This window comes from Daucus carota, chromosome 1, assembly GCF_001625215.2.
Source record: "Daucus carota subsp. sativus chromosome 1, DH1 v3.0, whole genome shotgun sequence".
NCBI lineage: Eukaryota > Viridiplantae > Streptophyta > Magnoliopsida > Apiales > Apiaceae > Daucus > Daucus carota.
In genome coordinates, this window is record NC_030381.2 from 44317550 (window position 1) to 44339489 (window position 21940).

The window sequence follows — 21940 nt, forward strand, 5'->3', positions numbered from 1 at the left end:
GGACCTACTCATCCCCAATCCTGAAATGCATAGGTCCGGAGGAGGCCGAATATTGTCTAAGGGAGGTTCACGAAGGGATCTGTGGAGATCACATGTCGGCGAAAGGCCTGGCATATAAAATCATCCGGCAAGGCTACTACTGGCCAACTATACACCAAGATGCTATGGAGTTTGTGAAAAAATGCAAGAACTGTCAGCTGTTCAGCAACGTACCCCGGGTAAGCCCTGTCCTACCTTCTTCAGTTCTATCCCCGATCCCTTTTGCCGTATGGGGAATAGACATCATGGGACCCTTCCCCCGGGCTAAAGGAGACCTCAGATACTTGCTTGTCTCCATCGATTATATGACCAAGTGGGTTGAAGCTAAGGCAATGCGGACGATCAACCAGCAAGATGTCATCCGGTTCATGGACAACATCCTGATGAGATTCGGGCTACCAAGAGTCCTGGTCTCAGATAATGGACCCCAGTTCATAGGGTCGGACTTCGAAAGCTACCTGGCTGAAAGAGGCATCAAGCACAAGAAGTCTTCAGTCGCCTACCCTCAAGGGAATGGCCAGGTAGAAGTTACTAACCGGATCCTCTTGAGAGGAATTGAGAAGAGGTTGGAGGAAAGCAAGAGCAAGTGGCCGGAAGAACTACCACATGTTCTCTGGTCATACCGAACCAGTCCCCGAACGAGCACCGGCGAAACTCCATTCAAGTTAGCCTATGGAACCGAAGCAATGCTTCCGATAGAAGTCGGGTCACCCTCCTATAGAGCAATCAACTTTGATGAAATCTCCAATGAAGAAGGACTCCGGGTCAATCTAGACTTGGTAGACGAGGTCCGAGATCAAGCAATCACAAGGATGGAAAAATACAAAGAGAAGACCCGGGATCACTTCAGCAAGAAATCCAGGGTTAGGAATTTTCAAACAGGAGACCTAGTACTACGAGACACCGAAGCCTCTGATCCAACCAACACAGGCAAGCTGATGCCTAAGTGGGAAGGCCCTTACAAAGTCAAGGAAGTCCTAAGGCCGGGCACCTACAAATTGGAGCATATGGACGGATCAGAAGTATCCAACACCTGGCATGGTCTTAGGTTAAGGAAGTTCTATCAGTAAAATCAACGAGTAGGAAGGATCCCGGAAGACAGCCATATGTACCTAAAAGCAGTCATGTACTTTTGATCATTCTCAAAGCTGTGTAATAGTTTTAATATCAATGAAGTCTTTTGCTACCGATGAATCTGTGCTATTATTTACTTAGAAAATTTCTAAGGCAACCAAGCAATATCAACAACCAACCCGGGAAAGATCTACCCGGGTCCATCCATGCAATCATCTAACTTGGAAAAATTTCTAAGTATAAAAGCTAAAAGAAGCAATCAACCCGGGTAGAAGTTGCCCGGGTCCATCCATTTCATTTACTTGGAAAAAATTCTAAGTACAAACAAATTAAAGCAATCAACCCGGGTAGAAGTTGCCCGGGTCCATCCATTTCATTTACTTGGAAAAAATTCTAAGTCCAAACACATTAAAGCAATCAACCCGGGTAGAACTTGCCCGAGTCCATCCACTTTTTACTTAGAAAAAAATTCTAAGTGCAGACATATTTAAGCAAACAACCCGGGTAAACATTGCCCGGGCCCATCTATTTTATTTACTTAGAAAGTTTTCTAAGTACAAACATGTCAAAGCAATCTACCCGGGTAAATGTTGCCCGGGTCCATCGATTTTTACCTACTCAGGAAAATTCTAAATGCAAACATATTCAAGCAATCAATCCGGGTAGACGTTGCCCGGATCCATCTATTTCATTACTTAGAAAAATTCCAAGGGCAAACATATATGAAACAATCAACCCGGGTAAACGTTGCCCGGGCCCACATGTGTGATCTACCTAGAAGAAATTTCTAAGCGTAAAAGCAACAGAAGCAATCTACCCGGGTAGACGTCGCCCGGGTCTACATATTTCACCTACTTAGAAAAATCTCCAAGTACAAAACCATTTCAAGCAATCAGCCCGGGTACATTCTACCTCGGATACAACTACAATTATTTCTGCTTAGAAAAATTTTCTAAGTACAAAGTATCCTAAAAGCAATCCACCCGGGGTACGCATGACCCGGGCACACCTGCGTTACAATTACTTAGAAAATTTTCTAAGTACAGAAATATTGCAAACGGCCAATCTGGAACACATAAAGCATACAAAAGCATTCACAAACAAATATGACAGGAAAATATTTGATAGAAAGCAGCAAAGAAAGCATCCACATCCCGGGTCCACACGGACCTCGGATAAATATTCAAATCCGGCAAAAATTCATCCAGGAATACAAAAGATCATTTCAAAGAACATGTTCAAGATTAAAGAAAAAGTGGCTAAGTAGCAGGGTGAAGGTTGTTTGTCTGAAGAGCCGCATCGACGGGAGCGACCGGATTGGCTGGAGCGATGAAGCTCGAAGAAGGACCCTCGAAGGGTTCAGGTTCACCCTTGCCGGCCGAAACATCATCCTTGGCCTGGATATAAAGGTTGATGAAACTGGTCAGATCTGCCACCGGATCCGTTTTGATGTGCCTCTCGGCAACATTCCAGCATCGGACAACCTCCGCAGCTGCAGCATTGGCCAGGGCACCCTTATACTCTTCAGATTCCTTGAAATCAGCAATCACAACTTCTGGCTCCTTTCGGTCCTCGAGTTGTTTCCTCAGCTTCTCCACATCCCCCTCGAGTCCGGCCACCCTCTTCTCAGAATCACCCGCCCGGGTCTCAGCATCCTCCAGTTTCCGCTTCCACTCAGCTTCCAGCCGGGATTCGGCTTCCTTCACCCGCTTCTCCAACTCGGACTCCAACTTCTCCTTAGCCGACCTCTCCAGGGCCAAGTCCGACTCAGCTTTCCGGGCTCTCGCCCCAAAAGTCTCAGCAGTGCTCCTTTCCGAATTTATCAAGTTAAAAGCAATGGTATTGAACCCGGCTAGACGAGACCCCAGCTGCAAACACCGGATTCACAGGATCAGAAACATACAGAAGAAAGAGCGTACAAAAGACAACACAAAAGTGAAGACATACTCACCTGACCCCAAAGACTCCCCAGTTCCTTGAAAGTGCTCACCATCCCGGAATCATCCATCCTAACCCAGTCTTCCTCGGTCGGAATCTCCGACATTATCTTGATTATTTCCCGGGCAGAGTACTTCCCGGCCCCAAGGGAAACCCGGGCACCTTCCCCATCGTCATCTTCATCATCAGAATCCGAGTCAGAATCCAGCAGAACCCCTTTCCCCCGGCCAACTTTGGGAACTTTAGCTGGGGCCTTCTGCGCCGAGCCCTGCTTCCTCTTCCTCCCCCGGGTCACCAACTCTTGGCTACCAGGCTCCGCAACCTCTTCAGTCTCTCCCAAGGCAATTTTCTCCATTGCAGCTCTGGATTCACCACCGGTTGCCTCTTGCCTGGAGGACCCGGATTCATCATTCTTCCCAGCTCCGGTCTTAGGCTTAGGAGTAGGCTTGGGGATCGAATGAATTCCCCCCAGGTTCCTCAGAGCAGCAGCAAAGTGTTCGTTAGCCATACTCTTCCACAGGTTTTTATCAAAATACGGCAAACCTGCAGACAGACAATGACCGGGTTAGAAAGCGACAGACAACCTGGGTTACTTAACAGTTCCGAAAAGCGAAAAAGGGCAAGAAAAATACAAGTACACAAAACACATGAAGACGACCCGGGTAACATGATTACCCGGGCTACTTAACAATTCTAGGAAACAAACAAGAGGAAAGAAAAACACAAGTATGGAAGGATTTTAATCCGGATTATACTTACACCCCCATTCATGCAGTTTGTCAAATTGCATAAAGGTATCCCGGGTCAACTGCTGCCCGAGACACTCACAAAACCCCCTAAGCTGATCCCGGAACTTCCCAGATGCGCCCGGGGCATTAAAATTCGTCTTGACTAACTTATCATCTGTGACAAGATAAGGCATGTAGTGGATATCCAAACCTTTCAGCATCAACACTTCACGATTCCAGTTCTTCAAAGAAGACTGGTGCATCACGGGTTTCAGAAAATCGGGCCCAAAACCGCATTCTTTGGACCGGAAGCGGAGCTCATACAGTGGTTTCTCCCCGGACTTCTTGAACTGGAAGAGGATGTGAAAAAGCTTGAACGTAGGTTGATACCCCATCTTATTACAAGCACACAAAAACCAGGTCATCAGTTTAATTGCATTCGGAGTGATCTGCATGGGGGAACACTTATACTCGTACTTACAGAGGTGCCTGAAAAATAAGTGCCACCTCGGGTTCCACCCGGACCTCAAATGCTCCATCCACACCGGGATGAATCCGTCGGCGGGACGATGGAAAATCCTCTCCCCGGGCTCAGGGAACCTCCACTCAACCGCATCCGGGAGCTGGAAGGAAACCCGGATCAATCGATCCTGAACTTCCCACGGTAACTCCCTAAAAGAACTCTTCACAGAATAAGGAGGCCGGGAAACAGCATACTCTTTAAACCGCTCGTCAAACTCCTCCTTTTTGTAAGGACCTAGAGGACCATCCGGGTGCTTAAACTTGTAAAAAGAAGCTATGCCCCGGTAAAATTCCCTCTCATCGGCCAGTGGCGCTTTGGCGACAAAATAAGACTTTGTGTCCATCCATATACCCTCCGGGGTCATAATCACTTGCTTCCCCTCGGCCTTAGCCACCTTTTGAAACTCCGACACAACCCCGGATACAGCTATCTCCCTCTCGGCCATCTTTTCACGAGCACGATCTGCTAGTGATTGATGCTCGTCAAGATCACTATCACTCGAATATTGTCCGGGCACCCCAGAAAAAGCAACAATATCTCTCTTATGGATCCGGACCACAGACCTAGAGGAAAACGAGAACCCGGGTCAGTTAAACATTCAACCAATTTTATTACAAATTTTATATAGGTCCGGATCCTGCCTAAGTCTACGTGAAAAGCATCAAGTCAAAGAACTACTAGAATGCGACGACAGCTACCCGGGTCCCTCCTCTTTCAAACTTACGCGGGGAAGAGGTTATTAAGAATAACCACCCGGACTCACCAAGATAATCTACCCGGGTTCCATTCTCATATCTACAAGGAGAGAAGACTCCTAGTCACCGAAACGCTACCCGGGTCCCGAGCCTACAACCACACTATCATGAAAAAGTTGACAAGTACCGAGAAACAACAAAACATCTACCCGGGTAATCCCCCCATCCACATAAAAACCTTCATGCCACCTACCCAACCCGGGCAAGAAATCCCTACCCGGGTTCAGTCAAAACCCCAAGAATCCCAACAGCCGCAAACAGTTTCTAAATCATTTCAAACCAAAATCATGGATCAAACTTCAAACCCTAACCGCTATACACATATACATACATATATCCCACCAAGAACACAAAACCAAAATCCAGAAGCTAAGAACTCCAAAATAAAGCCTAGGCCCCAAAACCTATAAACGAAACACACCACAAGCACATACGCGGTTCGTACACAACACACGAAACTATCTACACAACGATCAACGCACCAAAAAACAAGCATTTCGAAAAGAAAACTCGTGCAAAACAGCAACAATAGGGTATGAAATAAAAGAGACAAAGCAAAGAGAGCAGAAAGGGAACTTACCGTGCTAACCGGCGACGGAGCAAAAACTGCGATGACAATGACCTCTGAAACTCCAGCGAAGCTTTTCGAAAAACAAACGCACGAATGGTGGCAAAAGCGCAAAGAAGAAATATGAAGAAAATGAGGGAACTCAGAGTAAAAATGAAAAAAGAAGAGTAAGGGGTTAGACCCCTATATATAGCAGTCACTTCATTATCCACGTGGCACCCCTCTATTGGACAAGCAACAGTTACTACAACAGTAATTATTATCGCCCCTCAAAAGGCGCGATAGCACGATTTTCGAAAACGGACAACTGTGAAGTCCCTTCGAATTACAAAGGACTCCGAACGGTTTAAATGCTGCGTACCCGGGCACCTCTTACCTGTTCGGACCCGGGCAGAAAAGCAAAAGCGAAAACAACCTCACTTCTCACCCGGACTTGCCCGAGCAGGGGGGCAGAAGCGAAAGACCCAAACCCCTACCCGGGTCGACCTGGACCGGGAAAGACGGAAGTTTTCACTCGATATCCGGATCGAACGGGATACTATACTCCCTCACATAGAAAATCTATATAAGGGAGTGGGGGGCAAATGATAGGGTATAACCCGGTCAAGCAACACCCGAGTCCTTCAGAAGCAACACCCGGGTCCTCTTGAGGAGTTCCCACCCCGGGTAGCCGCCAACACCACAAGGCATCCCCAGCCCTGACAAGTGATACAACCCGGACATGGTTGCTTACCCGGGTACATGGAACTTGCTACTCGCCCGGATATACATGTACCAGCCGACACCTACTGCACAAAGCACAGACTGACACGATAAAGACAAACATAACGGTCAACTACTGGCGATAGAGACAAGCCAGGGAACATTCCAAAATACTACTTCTACGCTGACACCTGGACACGTGTAGGGGATCAAACCCCTACACGTGTAGGACCAGGATCCAGGTACGCACCCTTGAACCCTAATCCTTGGCCTATAAATAGACCAAGGATAAAGAGTTTAGGGGTTAACTTCATTCTCTACACTCATTCTCACACACACTTACACTCAGCATACACTCAAACACTCTCAGCCACCAGCAACCACCAGCCAAACACCTTCACCCACCACATATAGATAGCACTTTCTCTAATCTTTATCCTTCCGAAACCCACGCTTACTCTCACGCCGGAGGCGCTTCGGGGCAAAACCCCCCCGCCGGCGTTGTTTTGTAGGCTCCCATCCAGCAGCTGCACCACGGAACCACCAGTCACGGCGGAGGAAGGACCGGGATCGGAGATTGGCGTTATCAATGGTCAGTCTATCAACTGCATTTTCTTGAACACAAAGCAATGCTACGTGGATACATCTTATCATGTCACGAGTCGAGTCTCCCTGATCCCTTAAGATGGGATCTATCACGTCCAATGCCTTTCCATCTCGCCAATTTTTCCACACCTGGAGAAACCAACATAGATGATTCGTAGTTTACAATATATTTTTATCACCAAAGTCGGTTTGTTTTGTATATGTTGAAAAAACTTACATAGCTTGAAAGATACTCTATGCTTTCAGTTTCTCCATTCTGAAAACCCTTCGTCAGGCCGGTAATGATTTCCAGAACCACAACACCGAAGCTAAAGACATCTGATTTAACAGAAAATTGACCGTGCAATACATACTCTGGTGCCATGTAGCCCCTGCAAAAATCAGTTATAAATTAATAGAGTTATGATAGCATTAACGACTAATGTGTCTAGTCTGGAGGCCACCTGGTGCCATGTATGGCCTGAATTGTCCATTGTGACAGGTAAAGTGAAAGATGGAAAGGGAGATGTAAGATACATACATGCAGTTGCGGAACAAGGAATATAAATTCCTGGGACACAAAGTTAGAATAATCTATTTTCACTGATTATTTAGATCAGACGGGGGCTCAAATTGGAAAAAGACAGATTCTTAGGGATAAAACACGACTTAATTTTATTTTTTTTTAAAAACTGATTTTTTCAGCTCAGTGGGGGCTTCAGCCTCCCATTGGTTCCACCACCCCTGCTGCCCTGCATACATGATCTTAACCATGAAAAAGGAGTACACGTATTGGTACTTACAGTGTGCCCGCAGGTCTATCTGTAGCAGCACGAGTTTGGTCAGCTTCAAACAACCTTGATAAACCAAAATCTGCTATTTTCGGATTCATTTCTGTATCTAGGAGAATGTTGCCAGGTTTTAGATCGCGATGTACGATCCTAAGAGGACAATCCTCATGGAGGTATTGAAGTCCCCGAGCAACACCCCTTACAATTTTAAACCTTGTCTCTGCATTCAAATTGCTACGCTTTTCTTTATCTGATGGTAGAACAAAAGAGTATTTCTTTTAGCTATTTTTTTTAAAAAAAGTAACGCACAAGCTAAATATCAAAGAAATTAGTTTGAAGTCCCTCATAGGAGATAATTATAGGAGTTACCATATATGAAATTATCAACACTTCCATTGGCAATAAACTCATATATTAAAAGCCTTTCTGTTGCTCTAAGTGAATAGCCAAGAAGCCTGACCAGATTTCTGTGTCGAAGCTTTGCCAACAGTAGAATTTCATTTTTGAACTCTCGTTCTCCTTGTGTTGCATTCTGTAACAGCCTCTTCACAGCTATTTCTCGGCCATCAGCAAGCCTCCCCTGAAATGTTTCAAAACGTAGATTCTTATATTTTAAGCATCAATAAGATCACAAGAGGATTCAAAACTGATTTTTCTAGAATCCTATATGTACCTTATAAACAACTCCGAATCCACCCTTTCCAAGTTCGTTCACAGGTGAAAAATTGTTTGTTGCAGATTTGACAGCATCAAAATCGTAGTGCAAGGATTCTTCGTTTATCTCCTCCCAACCTTAAAAGAAAAAATAGAAATACTAATCAGCACGAAATCCTATTGTGTAGTGCCACACAGCAGTCCAACTTAAACTCAGACTATCTTTACTCTCTTCAGAGAAGGAAGATTTATTAAACTGTTCATGTCATATATTTCCTACATTGTTATGAATTTGAACTTTAGTTAGAATTACTCAAATCAATTGAAAATTATACCATCAATACTGCCTTGGTTCTTCTTTCTTGAATAGTAGATGTATAATCCCATACAAATTAGTGCAACTAAACTGGTAGAAATGACAACAATAACAATTGTTGTGATATTTGTGTTGCCATCACCACATTCTCCTGCACATCAACCACATCTGCTTATTATTAAAGGTGTGTTTTGACATCAAATATACGCGGTACAGAGCTGGTAAAAATCTGAATACGCACGGACTTAAAAATTGAGCACACTAGCTCACTGGTCATCAATGGCCAAGGATCAGCTCCTTTTAAGCATATTCGATAGGTTCCTATGTCATTATTTTAAAAAAAATTTAATTGTGTGTTTTGCACCCCCACTGATTTTGGTCAAAATTACTTTATTACTTATATTTTTTATAATTGCATTGTGCATCCCTTTACTATTTTTGGCCCATCATTTGCACCCTTTCCGTTAAAAGTTCAAGGGTAATTTGGACAATATTAAAAAATTAATTGTAGATAACCTTTATTTAATTTTTTTTTTACTCTCTAAACAATATTTTTTGAAAATTCTTCAAGAACGAAAATTGTAGAGAACGAAAAGATCATTTTAAAACAATAAAATTCAAATTATTGAAATATTTTTTGTAATTTTTTAATAGATTACAAAAACTAGAGATCTTGTAAAAATTCGTAATAAATTCAATTAATTTCGGATTTCGATGATTCAGAAAACATTTTCAATCGTCTATAACTTTCGTAACTTTTGTTCATGTTGTGTCCTCATATCATGTTTCAAAATATTTTTGAAAAATTGAATGTAAACTAAAAAAATGAGTTATAAATACATTTTATTATTTCGAAAATATTTCGAAACATGATATGAGGAGACAACATGAACGAAAGTTATAAGCAATTGAAAGTGTTTTCCGAATCATTCAAAATCATCAAAATCCGAAATTAATTGAATTATTATGAATTTTTACAAACTCTCTAATTTTTGAAAAGTTCCCGAGAGCTTATTGGAGCACTAATTTTCGACATAAATTTGAAGTTAAGATAGTCGAGAATGATACACCTTATATCAGATAAAGATTTAGAATGTAACCTGTTCCACGGATTTGCGCTGCGGTTCTGAAATAAAACGGAGCTGATCCAGTCTCATATCTAACATTACAGCTCGGCATAACAACTCGTCCTCCAATTTTATTTATGCAACAATCCGGCAGCTTTCCAAATGCTTCACCCAAGCAATCTTTGCACTCCTGAGCACTAAAATCCGGAGTACATTGCACTAGCCCGAACGTCGTCCCTTGGGGAACACTAATATTTCCAGTAGCAATTTTCATCTCAGAAGTGCCTGCAGCAGCAGCTGCTTGGAGTTTATCCAACAAACACCTCAAATTCTTCCCGAAATTCTTGGCCGTGGCATTACCATCATTGTTATCAGTATCACTGGGCTCAGTCGTCATTATATTAAAAATATTTCGGTCCGAGTATCTCAACATACATTCGTCCTTCCATATAATCGACTCTTTTTCTTTAGTACACTTGTCTACTAGCTCCTCGTAAGCCGCTGATAGACAGGACTGACACCTCGTCGTATCGAGAATGAGATCACCTCTGCAAAGAGCAATGACATTTACAGTTTCTGTTTCATTTCCAATCGAGAAGTTAAAGAAAGTATTCTCGGAGGCTCCAGTGCTATTCAAAACGCTAGGAATCTTTTCGATATTTTTCCGAAATTCACTGTCGTTTGTGTACTCTTGATTATACTTGTAATTACAGGAAATATTAGTCGTGCCGGTTTCTTGAGCAATACTCGGAACAAATAGTTGTAAGAACGTGCAGAGTATGAAGAGAACATACGTTTTATACCTCGTCATCAGAAGATATCTGGTTCCGGTTTGAAATTTGAGAAAATGTGAGATAATTGTTGCATGGCAGATACGCATCTGAGATGTAATATGATTCATATAGACAGTTCTGGACATCTGAAATGCTTGACCTAGATAAATTATGGATTTTTTGGACCAAGTCAAATTCAACTGATCGTCATCGTAGTAGCTAGTAAATGTCAGCAATTATGAATTTTTCTTGTACTTGTCGTTCAATTCAAAGATTAGTCAATTACTTAGCTGAAGTGAATTAGCCATTTGGCAAGGTCTTAAGAGCAGGTATTGCTTATATGAATAATTAAACCCAGGTACTGCTTATCTTCCTAAACCGCTTGCTTAGGAACTGGTTTTGTGGGTATAGTGGTATACTTTGAAGAGATCCGGAAAAATGCAGGTGTTTCGAGGGTCGACTTCCGTAATTAGAGTTCTAACTGTCACGGATATCGCAAGAGCTCACCTATAACAAAAAGTAAAAAATATAGGAACCTATATTAAAACATTTGGTGCAACAAACTAACTGAACAATTCGGTGTATAGTAATCAGAGTACACTGTAACTTAAGGCTGCTAAACAATGATCTACCTCACATTATTAACACAACATTCAAACCATCCATAGGATAATCATTTCCCTTACAAACGCATCTGCCGACTGCCAGTATATTAGGGAAATGCTAGTAATATCACATCAAGGGCAGGCCAAGCTGTCTTTGTTCATCTACCCAAATTCAGGTATTTAGTGCAATGCTTTGCAATACTATATATAGGGTACAACAGCAGTGGTCCTTTAGGTTCTTTAATTTCTTGCTGGGAGCGGAGGATCCTTCCACCAGTCAAAATTACCATAGACCAGACCAATGAGAAAATGCAAGCAGGGAGTGACTTCCCCTGGCTAAACCTGCTAGCAACTAAAAGTCAAGGGAGCCTGTCTTCGAAGATCCAGAACAACTACCAGTGGTTCCATATGAACTGCCACTGGAACCATCTACAGGGGCTTGATTTAAACATTCCAAGACTAAGAACCTTCTTTTCTGCAGCTTCATAGAAAATGTTGTTGCATCTAAAATAACAGGAACCTGCTCATAAAGATTACCAATGAGTATATTGGTAAAGCATGCAACACATATTGACTAATCTGTGGTAAGAAGAATTTAAAAAACTTATGAAGTTTAGCAGTTGTGGATAATCTGCGCAAAACTGAATCCAATCTCATTACACTTTAAAATATTATACACGTCCAGTGTGAAGATTATTAGCAGTTTTACATGATAATAGGAAAAATAAAGGATTCAACGCATGTCTGTTTATGCAATGATTTAATATAAAAAAAAAAAAGAAACCTCTGTACCTGTGTATTAAATCGAGCAACCTTATGTACATTGAGAAGGCCAATCATGTCCTGGTAACCAGTGAGCAGTTTTGCCAACTCTTTGTCCTCGTCTGGTTTACTCATTAAAATTATATAAATTAATGATAAACAGGAAGTAACTATACTGTCATTTCAAAAGCCCAAAATGTACCTTGAATTGCTCTGACTGACAGCAAAGTATCAGCCAAATGCTGCCACCGCTTTGAGAATGATGAGGAAAGCAGGGAAGCTGGGAATGAAAGTACAGCAACTGCATTTGAAGCTCTTATAATGCTTTTTAAGGATCTAATGAAAGAAAGCATATCCCAGTCCTACATTGGTATTGTTCATCATTTGTCAGACATTGATAGGTTAATTTTCTGATACTGCAAAATGTTCACAAGAGTTGCAGCTACCATAAAATTGTCATAATCAATTACTTAAAAAAAAATTGATTGAATGATATAACTAACCAAGTCAGAAAAGTGACATTGTGGCGAACAAAATGATTGTATAGCAATTCGTCCAGCACAGGTTGTATTGCTCTCCTGTCTGAAAACATAATCGTGACAGAAAAAGTAAGGGCTGAATACTTGATTTAATGACAAAAATGCACCCAAACCATCTAGCAGTATTAAGTGTCATACGAATATATATCAGACTCATGCGGGGCCCTAAATACGGTAAATGATGATTATTTCGGTTAATATTATTAATTTTAATATTCACTAACAAAGCTTGGCAGAGTTGACTATGTATAATAATGAAGAACCATCCTCTGGTTCTAGTTTTGAATTTATATGCTTAGTTGCAAGCAAAATCAAGAAGATGTCCACTTAATTTCGAATTTATATGCTTTGAGGTTGTAAGTAAAATCAGACTATATTACACTTGACATTAATTTCGAATTTCGAATTCTAGACTACACTCAAAGTTCTTAATCCTTAATAACGAAATTCATAAAAGGAAAAACCGACTGCATGATTAGAGAAAAAAAATGGACACCTTTGAGATAAAAAGGTTGAACAGTGGTCAAGAAGAGTGGACATATTTGAACATTCTCGAAGGCTGATGCATTCAATCCTTTGTCCATTTAAAAAGTGTCTATCTTGGGGCTTCCGCAAGTCAAACTCATTGCAGTACTCAAGTTTTACATCTGCACAACAAGTTGCATATGAGCTATGTGTACAAATTTAAATCACTATCTGTTATGCATGAACTTCACAGACGTAAGAAACCACCTAAACTGCAATTGCCATGTCACAAACTAGTGTTTCAACATTAGCAAATTAAAGTATTTTTCGGAAAAGGGAAGTAACCTTGATACCTTTTTAATAATTCGAGATTCACTCCAAATACAGGGTGATAAACTAGTCAAAAGAATATTTACATGCAACTCAGCATTCAACCTATATCTATATAACTATATTAATATTTAAAACCCATTTCAACATTGGATATCACACAAAACATGCACCTGCAATAAAGTCGGTCCATATGTTCTGTTGTTATTTCAGCACATACCTGAAAGATAGTCTGACTTTGTGGACGGAGAATGTCCTCTTAGGGGATGTTTATAACATATTCCTTATTACGTGCAATCGTGGGGGTAAACAAGTTATTTGAAATACTTCTTTTTATATCAAGACTTTATGTGGAATGGATAACAAAACTAATGGAAATTAGTGAGAACCACACACATACATAGGGATGGCAATCGGGATAGATCGGGTCGGGTATGTCATAATCCACATCCAAACCCGAATTTTTTATCCATACCCAAACCCGATCCGATAGATTTTGGATCGGATTGGGGTATACCCGAAACCCAAATTTTTTGGATTGGATATCCAAAATACCCGAAAACTGATATCTGAAACCCGAAATCCGAAAATTAAAATTTAATACACTAATAGCATTGTAGTATTGAAAAACATTGAAAAATAATCATATGATTTATTTAAGGATTACAATACATCATCTCACACAAACTACATCAATTAATAAGCATTCAACATCTTATAGAGTTTACGATTTAAAAAGAGGCTCTAACTAATTTTTAGTTTCTATTTTAACCAGAATATACTTGAAAAAATGTATGTATATATATAAATGATTTTATTTAAATAAGATTAAATTTAACTATAAAACATATTAATTATAATTTTTTGACAAGTACTACAGAACACATTTATTATTATTGAATTTAAAAGGATATTATAAAAGTGACCTCTTAAATTGGGACATATTACACAGATTTCCAATAGTATATATGACATGTGTGTGTGTATGTTGGGTATTTTTTTCGGATTTCGGGTTAGGATTGAATTTCAGATCGGATATCGAATAGGTAAACACGAAATCCAAATCCAAAATATCTGGTTCGGTATATCCAAATTTTCGGGTTTTGGATCGGGCATCCGCTGGATCGGATTATTTTGTCATACCTACACATGCATCACAACAATGCATCTCAACGTTACATTAATAACAGTTAACATAGCTTCTTCAAACTCTACCAACTGTAATCTATTTTGCAAGAGACATATTCTTAGCATATAAAATCTTAAGTATATACGGAGTCTCTGCTAATGGTTACCTCGACTTTGATGATCCGACGTCGGTTGTTCCCCAAAATACTTTTTATACTGCCATGCAATCCTCAGTCCATTTTCCGACAGCTACAAGGTATAAATTTTCTTAGATTGCTTATCTTTTTTATATATAATAACTACCAGTTTTAACTCAAGTACTGTGGATCTAAAACAAGTAGATGTGTCACTAAGGGATGTTTCTGTTTTAACGCGCGTCTTTGTAAACAAAGGGGCACCTGTCCGACATCATGATCACGTGTCTTGTCATCTTTTGATGTTGACGGGCTTGGTAAAGTACCAAGAAATGATCGAGGTTCTTTTGCAGGACTAGCATACAGAAGAGGTTGGTTGTGGACCAGCCCTTGAGACATGAAATTCCTCAGCAAAAGCATATGATGAGGTGCATCACTGTCTTCCATCACCATCACAAGACTTCCCAGAGGAAACCCACCTCCTAGAATCTCTACAAAACATCGGTAAGGACAAAAAAAATTAGAACCAGACAAACAACATATCTGAATGAAGAAATAAGCGAATAAGTATTAATATCAGGGTGGATATGAGAAAATACTGTCAAGATCCGGTATTCCTGATGAAACAAAAACAGTCCCGTTTGGTCCATTCTTAAGACCAGGTGTCCGAGAAGAGGGCACGGCTGAAAAATTACGAGAAAAGCTACTTGTTCGAGTCTTAGTAGCAGCCATGTGAACTCAATTAAAGTCAATCCTACAAGCTAAAACAGAAATTAAGTAAACTTCCAATATAATGTATCTGGAACTTTAACTGCAAAGGAACAAAGAGTACAGATCTTTAGCTGTAACCCCAACAATCAAAAAACAAAACCACATAAAAGCTTTCACAGGAGAAACAAGATTGAATAGCTAAACGTATTAGTTAATATTACTTAATTAATTAATACATCCCTAGCATTTTTTTCTTAATTTCAAATTTGCAAGTCACTTTATCATTTGAGGCTTATAACCATCATAGATTTAATCATTACAAATTTACAACCAGATACAATCAAAAATTACTTCACTTTCACCCTTTTTGATATCTCTGTTTTAATCATAGAAAGAGCGTTTTACCAACCAAGCGCAAAGAAAAATACTCAAAGACTTCTAAAACCATGTATGATCATCAAATGGTGAAGAGAAGGAAGCCAATTGACTTCAACATTATAGTATAAATAAAAAATATGAGTAAAATTCAGAGGAGTTCCGATAATTACTAGACTAAAGGGTCATTGTATATGTGAATAATTCTCAACACAAGAGGAAAGTGCTCTAAGGGGACTTTCGTCGAACACCTACCCCGCATTAAAAAAAATTAATCAGTAATATCTAACTTAAAAATGAATTAACCCAGAAAGATATCAGATTAGAAGCAGGAGGATTACTTGAGTACTTAGTTGTACTTTGCGTGTTTTTGTTTTTCTGTGGTGTATAGAAATTGTTTGAAGACAACGACAAAGAATAGGCGTAGCAGCTTTTTAGAACATGGCAAGAAGAAGAATGGGCTGTTTTGACGGCGCGTCCATCGACACATGCACCGTTTTTGGGCCGAACAGTACTCACCTGGGTTGGGCTGCGTTACTACTTTTGACGCTCGTTGATAACTACTACAGAAGTTATTATAAACAAAGTTACACAATGGGAATCCCGGCCTGGCCTTCAAAGAAATAGAAAAACCCACACACAAAAATATTACTCCTATACAAAAACATTATTAAAATTATTTATTATGTTTTCCATCATTTTGCAGTTTCTTCTTATCTTAACTATCTATATAGGAGAGAGATATATAATTTGTGTATAGTAAAGATTAATATGAATATGTGAATATTTATTATTTGTAAAAAGTCGTTTCAATTTTTTAGACGTAATTTGAGATGGAAAAAAACTTATTTTTATATAGTATTGTTTTCAAATTTCTTATGAGAAGGATTTAATATTTATGTTTTTGTTAAATAAATTAGAATGTAATATATAGAAATATATTTCTTTTGCACCTCAAGTTAAATGCAAAATTACAAAACAGCTATTATTTGGAATGAAAAGGATATCCAAATTTTATATTTATAATTTTCTCTTTCAAAATAAATTCCTGTGAAAATTAAAATGTTTATTTTTATCAAGATAACTATTTAAATTAGGTAATTAAAATATCTAAGTAAGTAGATATATTTCTGAATTAATATATTTTTGTTACTTTTTCTAAATAAATTTTTGGGCTTTTTTTATTCATAACCACGATTTCAATCTTATTTCCAAAAATACTACCTTATCCAATCTTATTTTCAAAAATACTACCTTCTCTAAAATATTTTCAAAAATACTGTGGTTGCATATGCAACCATATATGCAACTACAAATCCTGATTTCAAGTTTCAGATTTCAAATGTCATTTTCGACCTCATCGTTGGACTATATATATATATCTGAAACTTGAAATCAGGATTTGTAGTTGCATATATGGTTGCATATGAGGTTGTATTCAGTTGATTCCATTGTAATCTAATGGCCCCGCCAGGGGCACCCATACATCAGTTGCAACTTACAGTTTTCCGTTGCGTATGAGGTTGCACGCAACCTCATATGCAACCTCATATGCAACTAAATGCAACTGAAAACTGTAAGTTCCAACTGAAGTATGGGTGCCCCTGGCGGGGCCATTAGATTGCAATAGAATCAACCAAATGCAACCTCATATGCAACTAAATGCAACCTCATATGCAACTGAAAACTGTAAGTTCCAACTGAAGTATGGGTGCCCCTAGCGGGGCCATTAGATAGCAATAGAATCAACTGAATGCAACCTCATATGCAACTAAATGCAACCTCATATGCAACTAAATGCAACTGAAAACTGTAAGTTGCAACGGATGTATGGTGTGCCCCTGGCGGGGCCATTAGATTGCAATAGAATCAACTGAATGCAACCATATGCAACTGAATACAACCATATGCAACTGAATTCCTGATTTCGAGTTCCAGTTTTCAAATGTCATTTTCGACCTCATATTTGGAATCCATATATATATATATATATATCGACACCAAAGATGAGGTCGAAAATGATATTTGAAATCTGAAACTTGAAATCAGGATTTGTAGTTGCATATATGGTTGCATATGCAACCACCGTATTTTTGGAAAATATTTTCAAAAAGGTAGTATTTTTGAAAATATTTTAGAGATTTGAAAATAAGATTGGATAAGGTAGTATTTTTGAAAATAAGATTGAAAAAACAATATACAAGATAATTCCCCTAAATTTTTTAATTAACAGAAAAAATATGTCATAAAATAAATAAGACAATTACATATGCGTTCGAATTAAAATATTTAAATATCTAAACTAAGATGTCTCTAAGTAAGAATAAGTTTCTGAAAGGTTGGAAACCATTCCAAAATATTGACAGAATAAAATATTGATTCCAAAATATTCTAATATAGTGCATTAGAAGGTTTTTCTTTTTCAATTTGACATCCATGTTGGACCACGACATTTTTTTTCCTAATAGTCTCTAATTTTATTCTAAGTTCTTCATATTTTTGTATTCTCAAAGTTACACTTGTGGGCTTGACATCGGTTTCACGTCTTAATAAGACACACATCAGTTAGTAATTACTTATTTTTCATGATTTATGTGGATTATCTCTTTTATATAATGATTTGCAAGCACATTGCTAATATCTTTTATCCTTACAATCTCATACCATTTAAATCCTAAATCTTATGGTTTCAAATCATAAAAATCCTAAAACCACCATCATTTGATTACCTCTACGCAAACCACAATCATTCAAATCTCTGTTCTAACAATAATCTCAAATTTTGTTAATTACTAGATTACTTTGTCACCAATATTAATGGTTTTGTCACAAGAAATATAATTATATAGATAAGTATGTTTTATATAGGGTATTTATCAAAAATACTATTTTTGTAAGCTTTTTTTTATAATTTTACTATCTTTTGGAAATAATTATGAATATATTGTTCAACTTCGTGCAACTTTAGTTTTTTGTAAAGATATAACCATATTGCAACTCAAATTTCATATACGCAAAGATCTTCACATGTATACACAATCACATATACACAAAGATCTTCACACATATACGCACATATTATATGAATGATGTAGAAGAAGGTTTAAGCTTCGATTTTTATCTTTTCGCATCTCATCAACATTAATCTTTCCTCATTTTGAAAAACCTTCTCAAATCTTCACATACATAGACCGACACATATTTTTCAAAAGATCAATAGTGAGGGATGAAGAGAGGAAAGAGGGAGGAGAAATTTAGGAAAAGGGACAATGAGAGAGGGGGTGGGGGATTAAAGGAGAGGGTTAAAGAGAGCGAAAGAGGGGGAGAGGGATTGAGGGAGTGGTAGAAAGAGTGATGTTTGGTACAGAGATAGAGATGGGAGTATAGGTAAGGGAGAGAAATAGATGCAACAAATTTTAGGTGATTTTATGATATTAAGTCGCGGAGGGCACTCATTTTTCGACTTTTGCAGGCATTTATAATTCATTATGCAATTAAATACAATTTTACATTTTTTTTCCAAAATCGCATTTGTTTTTGCATATAAGGTTGCTAGTTGCAAATGCAATCACCGTTTTTTTGCAAAAAAAAATTTAGAAAACTTGTAGTTTGTAATTTTTATTTGGAAGATAATTACAGTATTTTTGCAAAAAACTTTTCAAGCTTGGGTATTATTAAAAAAACCCATGCAATCTTCTAACATTGTATAATGAAATATATATTTGACTTATAAATATATACAACCAATTGTTTGTTTGGTTATTATAATACTTAATAATAGATATAAGAAAAAATTAAAATCGCATCTTTATATATTTCCAGACTATAATCCCTATCTTACATTAATCTCTACATGTTTACAATAACTTTTAGTACATTATTTTATTAATAAAATTAAGTTTAACATTATAAATGAAAATGCGGCAAATAATTTAAAAAAATAATTATATAACTTGAAGTTACATATTAACCATTAATTTGACTAATTTTGGGAATTTTAGAGTGTAACCTACTTCCATCAAATTTCATGGTACTCGGATAAACAAACTAGAAGTAGCAGCCCCATGGTTCAGCCAGCGGTTTTACAGTGAATGAATTATTACATCATCCAATTTTCTTTTGGCTACAGTAGTATTTATCCCTTTACTTCTCTACATGATATATAAACCTAGCCCCCTCTCCTTTTCCTCATTCCTTCTATCTTAACCAGTAATAATCAGATCTATTCACAACTAGCTACCTAGCTTTATATATTCTGTTATCAGATCCAACTCCAACACAACTTTTTTTTATTTATATCTTTATGGAACATATATTCTCTTACAATTTCCAGTTCAAATCTAGTTCAGTCATGATGGAGGTCACAGGTTGATGCACCATCATATCAACATCCTTTCTTCAACTATATATCAACTTCATGCATGAAACCATTGATTAATTCTCACTTGTCTCTTTAATATTTATACAGATCTTTGCCTTTGCCTCAGGAAACTTATAACCACCACCCCATAAAGGTTTAATTTAATTTTTTTTTTTCTGAACTTTGAGTTTTAGGGTTTTCGAAAAAATGATGTCTCAGGATAATTTGAACCCGAATCCACCCGATGACAGCTCCGGAAACAGCCAGAAGGGCGCGTGCAGGCCGGCTGAAGCACCAAGGTGCCCGAGGTGTGACTCACCGAACACAAAGTTTTGCTACTACAACAACTACAGCCTTAGTCAGCCGAGGTATTTCTGCAAGACTTGTAGAAGGTATTGGACTAAAGGGGGCGCGTTACGCAATATACCAATTGGAGGTGGGTGCAGGAAGAACAAGAAGATGAGTAGCAAGTCCTGTTCAAGATTCGCCTCTGATTCGATGGACTCAGGCGGTTCAAGCTCGTATCTGGATCATTTAGGTGGATTCAAGTTCTCGAACATCGGCCTCTCGTCCGGGATGAATTTTCAGACGCTTGATACTAATCTCCCCAGAACATTTTCTCCTGTTCAGCAGTATCAGCAGCTGAGTACGAATTCCTCGTTTGGGAATTTTTCGAGAACTTTATCGAGTCCTTGTTTCAGTCTGGAGAATCAGACTGGCAGTTCTTCTGGCAGTGGTTTTATGGGGCTTAATTTCCCTTTGTCTTCTTCCGGGATCAAACAAGTCCATGGAAGTGCACAACTACTTCAAGATCATGACCTCGATATCAAGAACAACGACGTCGTTGCATCGTCTATCGAATCATTGAGTTCAATCAACCAGGACTTGCACTGGAAGCTGCAACAGCAAAGATTGGGTATGATGATGTTCAGTGAAGAGAATAGTATTACTGATCAAAAGGAGGGCCTGGGAAATACTAGTGTAATTATGCCTCCGAAACCACAGCCTATTTTGTTCGAGAACCTGGAGATATCCTCAAGAGTGAAAGATCATGATGTTCATCAAGCTGTAGGTGGAAGTGGAAGCGGAAGCGGTACTTCAGGAACTGAGTGGCTGCTTGATCACAACTCGAATCATTCGCTAGGGAACGCCGCTCAAACAAACAGCAGCAACACAGGGATTAACGGAATGAATCAAGCATGGGGTAACTTCTACCAATACACACCACTGCCATAGCGGCGGCTGCTCGTGATGATCATCGAGTCAAAGGCGGGTGTGTGTGCGTGTGTGAACAAATCCAAGTTAATTAGTAGTCATATAGAGATAAACAGAAACATTTCTACTATATTATGTGTATGTTGTAGAACGATATGAATGTCATGTATGATGTATCGATCCTATCTGAATTTGTTTTCTTTTAATTTGTGGTTCAAGGTAGAATGAAAAGTTGGGAAAGTGTGAACTTGTTCTTTTAAATGTATTCAACTTTACCTGCAGGCATAATACAATCTTTGTGTTTGTGGTTAAAAAGTTATGTTATGTAAAACGTTCTGACATACGATTGTCAGGGAACGGGAACCAGTATATCCGTCTAGTGTCATGGTAAGCAATGTGGAATACAGTTCTTGGATAATTTAATTATGTCAAGAAAGAATAATTTATTACTGTAAATCTGAGCATCTAAGAACTCCGTACTTGGGAAGTATGGCGATGGAAGTGATGTGAGTCCCATAGGGATCTGTGAAAGAATATGAAACGAGTAGTCAATTTACAAGGAGCTTCCACTAGTGTCTACATCTGGTAACTGTTTCGGGTGATAAGTCTCAGACTTCGTCCCAACACATGAAACTGTTATGTATCGTAGCAGCTTTATACCTTGTCAGATGATTTAAAGACTGGCCTCATTTGAATATGAGAGCGATATTTAATACTTTGTGTAGACAAACAAGTAATAATAAGATGCCATCTTAACTGTTTAGCTTTAATTCCAGCTAGTACAGTGACCCTTTTCTGTGGAT

General features: G+C 38.6%; 4 protein-coding genes across 7 annotated transcripts; 1 reads left to right on the forward strand and 3 right to left on the reverse strand.

Annotated features, from left to right (window-relative positions):
* Nucleotides 1-2252: 2252 nt before the first annotated feature.
* Nucleotides 2253-3559, reverse strand: LOC108205091 (uncharacterized). The gene is made up of 2 exons (XM_017374875.2): nucleotides 3065-3559; nucleotides 2253-2981 (listed from the first exon to the last, which is right to left on the reverse strand). Exons 1-2 carry the CDS (start codon nucleotides 3557-3559, stop codon nucleotides 2373-2375), a joined length of 1104 nt encoding a protein of 367 aa, XP_017230364.2. The 3' UTR covers nucleotides 2253-2372.
* A 3194-nt stretch (nucleotides 3560-6753) lies between these two features.
* LOC108223166 (cysteine-rich receptor-like protein kinase 26) lies at nucleotides 6754-10905 on the reverse strand. The gene is made up of 7 exons (XM_017397286.2): nucleotides 9774-10905; nucleotides 8693-8824; nucleotides 8377-8495; nucleotides 8073-8283; nucleotides 7716-7953; nucleotides 7151-7304; nucleotides 6754-7062 (listed from the first exon to the last, which is right to left on the reverse strand). The coding sequence occupies exons 1-7, from the start codon at nucleotides 10657-10659 to the stop codon at nucleotides 6754-6756; spliced, it is 2049 nt and encodes a 682-aa protein (XP_017252775.2). The 5' UTR covers nucleotides 10660-10905.
* A 128-nt stretch (nucleotides 10906-11033) lies between these two features.
* On the reverse strand, nucleotides 11034-16102 carry LOC108205092 (elongator complex protein 4). 4 transcript variants are annotated; one of them, XM_017374877.2, is made up of 9 exons: nucleotides 15904-16101; nucleotides 15076-15237; nucleotides 14741-14967; nucleotides 14510-14591; nucleotides 12916-13066; nucleotides 12384-12462; nucleotides 12083-12242; nucleotides 11911-12002; nucleotides 11034-11638 (listed from the first exon to the last, which is right to left on the reverse strand). In XM_017374877.2, exons 2-9 carry the CDS (start codon nucleotides 15206-15208, stop codon nucleotides 11471-11473), a joined length of 1092 nt encoding a protein of 363 aa, XP_017230366.1. In that variant the 5' UTR covers nucleotides 15209-15237; nucleotides 15904-16101; the 3' UTR covers nucleotides 11034-11470. The 4 variants fall into 4 exon arrangements, with proteins under 4 accessions (XP_017230366.1, XP_017230369.1, XP_063941712.1 ...); XM_017374880.2 differs by having other exon boundaries at nucleotides 11078-11638; nucleotides 15076-15230; nucleotides 15904-16102; XM_064085642.1 differs by lacking the exon at nucleotides 15904-16101 and adding an exon at nucleotides 15736-15839 and having other exon boundaries at nucleotides 11078-11638.
* A 3640-nt stretch (nucleotides 16103-19742) lies between these two features.
* Nucleotides 19743-21406, forward strand: LOC108195989 (dof zinc finger protein DOF5.7). Its single transcript, XM_017363036.2, has one exon. The coding sequence runs from the start codon at nucleotides 20130-20132 to the stop codon at nucleotides 21156-21158; it is 1029 nt and encodes a 342-aa protein (XP_017218525.1). The 5' UTR covers nucleotides 19743-20129; the 3' UTR covers nucleotides 21159-21406.
* The last annotated feature ends 534 nt before the right edge of the window (nucleotides 21407-21940 follow it).

Coding starts and splice junctions, on each gene's coding strand:
- LOC108223166 (XM_017397286.2), bottom strand. CDS start 10,659: ATGTCCAGAACTGTCTATATGAATCATATTACATCTCAGATGCGTATC. Junction 8,284..8,376: donor GATTCGGAGTTGTTTATAAG/GTACATATAGGA, acceptor GAAACATTTCAG/GGGAGGCTTGCTGATGGCCG. Junction 7,305..7,715: donor GATAGACCTGCGGGCACACT/GTAAGTACCAAT, acceptor TGATTTTTGCAG/GGGCTACATGGCACCAGAGT.
- LOC108205091 (XM_017374875.2), bottom strand. CDS start 3,559: ATGGCTAACGAACACTTTGCTGCTGCTCTGAGGAACCTGGGGGGAATT. Junction 2,982..3,064: donor TGGGGAGTCTTTGGGGTCAG/GTGAGTATGTCT, acceptor CGGTGTTTGCAG/CTGGGGTCTCGTCTAGCCGG.
- LOC108195989 (XM_017363036.2), top strand. CDS start 20,130: ATGATGTCTCAGGATAATTTGAACCCGAATCCACCCGATGACAGCTCC.
- LOC108205092 (XM_017374877.2), bottom strand. CDS start 15,208: ATGGCTGCTACTAAGACTCGAACAAGTAGCTTTTCTCGTAATTTTTCA. Junction 12,003..12,082: donor GTCAGTCAGAGCAATTCAAG/GTACATTTTGGG, acceptor TGAGTAAACCAG/ACGAGGACAAAGAGTTGGCA. Junction 11,639..11,910: donor TTGCTCGATTTAATACACAG/GTACAGAGGTTT, acceptor CTTTATGAGCAG/GTTCCTGTTATTTTAGATGC.